Source organism: Haplochromis burtoni, unplaced genomic scaffold (genome assembly GCF_018398535.1).
Source record: "Haplochromis burtoni strain Fernald_Lab_line unplaced genomic scaffold, NCSU_Asbu1 Contig_77, whole genome shotgun sequence".
NCBI classification, from domain to species: domain Eukaryota; kingdom Metazoa; phylum Chordata; class Actinopteri; order Cichliformes; family Cichlidae; genus Haplochromis; species Haplochromis burtoni.
Genome location: NW_024582438.1, coordinates 626,121 through 632,120, shown reverse-complemented (window position 1 = coordinate 632,120; position 6,000 = coordinate 626,121). Strand labels below are relative to the sequence as shown.

General features: G+C 41.5%; 1 protein-coding gene across 11 annotated transcripts in view; it reads right to left on the bottom strand.

Annotated features, from left to right (window-relative positions):
- tjp1b (tight junction protein 1b) overlaps positions 1-6,000 on the bottom strand; it is a 69,910-nt gene that overhangs the window by 14,565 nt on the left and 49,345 nt on the right. For 10 of the 11 annotated variants that reach the window (XM_005929168.3, XM_014335787.2, XM_005929170.3 and 7 more), the window contains 8 exons: positions 5,713-5,819; positions 5,167-5,335; positions 4,914-5,058; positions 2,614-2,744; positions 1,952-2,057; positions 1,060-1,210; positions 345-453; positions 41-260 (listed from right to left, as the gene is read on the bottom strand). In XM_005929168.3, coding sequence (XP_005929230.1) covers positions 41-260; positions 345-453; positions 1,060-1,210; positions 1,952-2,057; positions 2,614-2,744; positions 4,914-5,058; positions 5,167-5,335; positions 5,713-5,819 — 1,138 coding nt within the window. The remainder of the gene's footprint in view (positions 1-40; positions 261-344; positions 454-1,059; positions 1,211-1,951; positions 2,058-2,613; positions 2,745-4,913; positions 5,059-5,166; positions 5,336-5,712; positions 5,820-6,000) is intronic. The other variant, XM_005929169.3, reaches the window with a different exon arrangement.

Sequence of the window (6,000 nt, the reverse complement as noted above, 5' to 3'; positions counted from 1 at the left end):
TAACTACAACTCGAAAGGAGATGAGAAGGGATGCTTTCACCTGTTTTTGTTGGGGATGATGCCCCTCTCCACCTCCTGATGGTTCTTGCCAATGCGAATAGCCAGCCAGGAGCCTAATTTGCCGTTGTAGAGGGTGTCCACCACACGGAACACCTCGCCCTTGTTAAAGCTCAAACCATACGGCGATTCCTTCTCATACTCAAAGTGTGTCCGGATGTAGAAAGAGTCACCAACATCTGATTCCACAATCCGCCGGTATACTGAACAGTACAGAGCGTTAAGTCAGTATCAGCAAACCAATCAGCTTATTTGATAATTCTTAGTTCTCTTTTCACTTCCTTTACCATCTTTCTTCTTTTGGGCTAGAATGGTGACCTCTTCACCCTTAGGAAGGTCCAGGAGGAAGAGCACCGCCTCCTCTCGGATTATGTTTGCAAAGTCAACATTATTTACCTGGAATTTGGAAAAAAGCATGTTTCTGGTTTATGTTTTTTATGGTTTTCATACAAAAATGTTTTATTTTGGATTTTCAAGTTTAAGCAGAAGCTTTTATTGTTCAAGGAGCACATCTCAGAAAATGTAAATCTCCATTTAAACAGAGGTTCGCATAGCTTTTCCTGTTCTCTGAAATGCCTGGGTAACTGCAGGTTTTATTGCACTACAAGAAGTCAAGTCATTCCTCAATATACTCAGAGAATAGAGGAGGAGGAACAAACAGTGAGATATACGACTGTGAGGGAATGGGACAAACACAGCGAGAGGAAACGGTGTTTTTGTGTACGCTCCCTCAGGGCTATTGCTAAGAGACCAGCTTGAAGATAGAGGAATTTTGGAGCAGCCAGAGTATAACACCATGAATATTTAAGGGAATGTTTCAGAAACATTTCCCATAAAACACTACTGTTTACACGCACTATGATGTGCCCACTGTTAAAACAAAATGGCTTATCCCTTTTTTCCACTTTTCTCTCCAAACTTAAACAGCTCCCCTTTCTTGTTCATCATATGTGTTGCAGTTTGTCTCACTTCACAATCAGCTTACGTTAAAAATAATCTTACCCTGAGAATTTGGTCGCCCTCCTCTAGGCCCTCCTTAGCGGCTGGACTATCTTCCAGCACTCCAGCTACGAAGATGCCCACGTCGTTCCCCCCAGCCAGCCGCAGACCCACACTCTCCCCCTTTTTGAACTTCACCAACTTCATGCTTGGCCTGAGAATAGAAACAATTGCCAAGTTCATTTCTTTTGATATGACTTAAATGTCAGCCAGATTTCTCTACAGAGATTTCAGTATTTTTGCTAATAACAAAAACAACAACAGTAAACATTCTCAGACACAACCACTGATCACTCCGCGTCCTGCTCATTCAACTTGGCAGCTAACCATTAATGGGGGTCCCATTGCCCTCGTTTTCAGCTACAAATCTTCATTACAGCACACTTCACAGCTCAAAATAATCCACAAGCCCTTTTAACTGTTCCCTTCAAGACCACCCTCCCTGTTGTATTTTCTCCCGACTGGCTGCACCTTGAAAACAAAACATGTGAACAGCAGGTGGGAGGGGCTGCTGTGCTCACAGTCAGACCTACACTTCTGAGATGACCACATTTAGGGTATCCTTTTTATCTGAGGCTAATGAGACCCAAGAGTAGAAAAAAAAACCTGCCACTGAGTGTTTAGAGCAGTCTGAAGCCTGCAGATACTGCGCTTTACAGATAAGACTGTGCATGGAAGCATTTTAAAACATTTTTCTGAATAACAGCTCTCCTGATGTAGTCAAAAGTACTTTTTTCCCCCGCTGTGTGTGTGTGTGTGTGTGTGTGAGTGTGTGTGTGTGTGTGTGTGTGTGTGTGTGTGTGTGTGTGTGTGTGAGTGAGTGAGTGAGAGTGAGTGAGTGTGAGAGAGAGAGCGAGAGAGAGTGTGTAGGATATTACTATATTGTAAACTTTACCGTAGGATGCTATCATCATGGGCAGTAGTTGGCACAGGAGCATCAGAAGGACTGACAGGCAGGTCTACATCTGGCTGTCCGGGCTGAGCATAGACTGGCTTGGGTTCTAAATACAAATGTGCAGAGATTCATGTTATTATGAGAGACAGATGATGAACACGTAACACTGGCTGTACATCATCATAAACAAAGGAATACCCTCATACAGACAGAAAATGAGTGAGAATAAGAACAAAAACAACAACAGTGTGCATATACATATAAGCAAAATATTATAACACACATTCTTGTGTGCACACACGCACACTCAAGGCACACAGTGTCCTGAGCTAGGAAGTCAAAGAGAGAGGCAGCAGACTGCTGGAGGCTGGGGAGGAACGTCAGGCTCGATCAGCTCATATGGTTTATTTTCACTTGGCTCCAGGCTGACTCAGCCAGGCTCGGCAGGCGTCTGGATCTAACTTTTTAAAAGCGCAACAACCAAAAAAGGGCAAAAATAACTGTTTCGAATAAGAGTTCATTAATTCATGTAAATTTTCTGCTGCAAACGACAGACAGGGCCATTACACACCGTTTCTCAAGATTCACACTGATTTACAAATGACCATTCTTAGACATACAAACCAACATGTAATTTTCTGGCTGACTGATTTACATCTGACCTGGGAGGGGTGGGAGCTGTTTCTCCTCTCTGCCTCCTGACTCCTTCGGTTTGGGCAGAGGTACCTCCTCCGCTAGCTTCGCTGGTGTTGAAGCCGGCTTTGAGGCCCGTTCATCGTCACGACTTCTGTGACTAAAGATGCAAAAAGATGTTTTTGTATAACCTCTCTTTAGAACATGAGGCACGAGATCATGAATAATGCATTCTGCAGATGTAGTGCTGCAAGGCAACATGAAACTGTCTCTTAAACAGAACATGCATTTGCTAAGAATAGCTTCTTTCTACGCCTGCATCTTAGTGTTGAAGGTCATCACTTTGTCTTTCCAGTCTTTCGTGCTCTATTTTTAGAGCAGCTTATCCAAGGTGTCAGAGTGGGTTCTGTCCTCCAGGTGAATTTCACTGTGAGGCTCTGGCTTTAGACCAGCTTACTTTGACTTCCTTTAAAAAGAAAAACTGCGTAAACTACTGTATAAACTAATATACAGTGACATATGATGTCCAAATTTACATGCATTTTGACAAACAGAAACTTCAGATGCTGATTGTGATTTCTTAGCAAGTGATAGGAACAGGAGGGATAAAGACAGGCTTCCCAGTGGCATAGATCTGTGGCTCTCCTGGTCACATGGCTAACTTTTTGGGAAGAGAGCTGCTTTGTTCACAGACTGTGTGACAAAGTAACTACAAAGGATCCTGCTTGAACTGGCTGGACAGGAACAAACTTCTTTTCATCCCAGGCTGCACTTAACTGCCAACTTCACGAGCTGAGAGAAAGGGTTCCAGATCACTGATCAGGTTCAAACAAACAAATCAAATAACATCCTGTCACAAGAACTCCTTCCTGTTAACTAAAATACACAAGGTAGTGTGCCCGTGCCACTGTTTAGAACATTATAGAGATTTTCGCTTTTTGTATATTAAAAATGACAAGAAATGATGAGCCTAATAGGAAAAAATAGAGAGCGACTTAAAACAGGCAGCTAGAGATGGCCTTTTATTACTGTGTGTCACGATTTCCTTTGTGGTGAACATGCAGGTTTGTCCACCAAAACATTGAAAAGAAGAAGATCCAGTGACACATTCAAATGATTCTCTCATCTTGAGAAGAAATGTCTCTAAATAATTGATGTCTGATATCAACAGCAACATCCATCAGTTAATAATTTGCTGTTACACAAAAGACCGATCTTCAACACACAAATTCATCACTTCTTTTAGACTGAGGGCTGTGAATATACAGTCGTTTGTCAAAGTCCCAACAACTCTACTGAACTACATTAAATCGAATAATTCGTTTATTAAATCCTCAATATTCAAATAGGGGAATGGCACCAAACGTATGGATTTCTCCAGCTGCTGAAGTATAACAGGAATAACCAAGTGCAGAAAAATCCCATTCAGCAACAGCTTTGAATTATGGCACCATGTTTAAGAGTTAAGAGCAGTGAGCTTCTACGCTCAGCAGAGCAGACTCTTGATCTGCTTTCAACCGTAATTTTGACCAAGACCGACTCTTTTGCGGCTTAACAGCTGACTTTTATTTTTTCTCAGGTCAGTGAGCAGAGTGAAAGGGAAACAACTGTGGTGCTCTATTGAGTTTAAATGAAGAATTAATGAGGTACTTTCAAACAACGTTAGAGTCAAAAGAAGTGGTGAATGGAGTAATGGTTGGTGCTAACACACACTACCTTTCATGAGAAAAACAGAAAAGAGGAAGGGAAAAAAGCTTGTTTTAAAGCATGGAAGCAAATATCATCAGTTGTGGTTACTTAAAAGATGTTAAAGTCTTACTAAGTGGTTGCATATAACTTATTTTAATTTCACTCATTTGCAAATTACTGTCTTAATTAATCAACAACAGTCTAAAAACCAGTAGAGAAATTATGCTTAGGACAACCCAGTATCAAAGTGGTTATATCCTTGCATTCTCCTGCATTTCCAGTCTGTCGCTACCAAAAAAAAACAAAACTACAAACACACAGATCAATTATTACATTAATCATAAATTAACCCTAAACCTGAGAGCTCAGACTTCTCCAAATACACTAAGGGACTTTTTTTCTTTTAAATTTACCACTAAGCAAAGCGCCCAATAATATGGTTTTGTACTCCACCCACATTTTGGTGATCAATGGTGCTGTTCAAGTTTAAATTGGTATTGTTCTAAACTTCATTCCATCAAACACAGAAAGTTGTGAAGAGAAGAAAAACAGAATATATACATACAAAAATAACAATGTTTCTTGCAACTATATCCCACGATTTTATTCATTTCCTGAAAGCCGGGTTGATGTTCTTTACCTGCCATTGCTGATTTGTGGAGGTGAATGTCGGGAGTGGTCTGAGGGTTCAGATCGTCTATCTGGAGAGCGGGAGCGGCTGCTACGATGTCTGTCATGTGATCGATTGGAATGGTCGGATGCCAGAGAATGGATATCTGAAATGTCTGGTTAAACATAAAGATACTGTTAAACGGCCGCAGCCTCAAAGTTGCCCTGACAAGTCTGACTTTCTTCGTATCCACTCATTTGAGTTGAATTCACATCACTCTCACCATCTCTGTCAGAAGCGTTGGCTGAGGGAATACTGTCATCGAGGTCAGGGATGTTCAGCAGGGTCGCTCTCTCATCCCTCTGAACCACCATTTTTAGCTTGCCCTTTGACCTTTCTATCAGCTTCTTGGCATCAATCAAAGAGAGGTTCTCTGTCACGGTGCCATTAATCTGAAAGAATCAGCAAAACAAGCCATCAGAAATGACATGAAGTAAACATTCGTACACAGCCACAGAACTTGAATGAAAAGAGAAACATTACAAAAGGTGACATGTCTGGGGTTATTATCTTAATGGTATGAGACCACATTAATGTTCCTCCCCATAACCAGTCTATGCATTAAAAGAAAGGATCAAGATGTGCATGTTGCTAAATGTGACGGTGTCCTTCTACACAGCATGTTCCCAAAACATTAATACAATGAGACAAAGTAGTACATACTGCACATCCTTCTATCTGAATCAGGTTAGATTATATAAAGAACATGATCAAACATTTTCAGTTTATCTTCTATGCTTCCAGTGATTCTTTGCTTTTCCCCTCTCACCTTCAGTACAACATCCCCCTCCTGGATGTTGCCATCCCTGGCTGCCAGGCTCTCAGGGGAAATGTCCTTGACAAAGATGTGGCTGGCCAGGCGCAGGCCATATTCTGCTTACAAAGTGAACGACAGCAACAAAGACAACGTTAGCACAGAGTTCACGTAACAACACCACGCTGACTGCGATTCTGCTGACATCTGCTTCTCCCACTGGGATTAACAGTACTGATTAAAGAAGATTAATTGCTCTTTTACTTAGATTTACTTGAGTTTACTTGGATTTTGCTGTGGCTG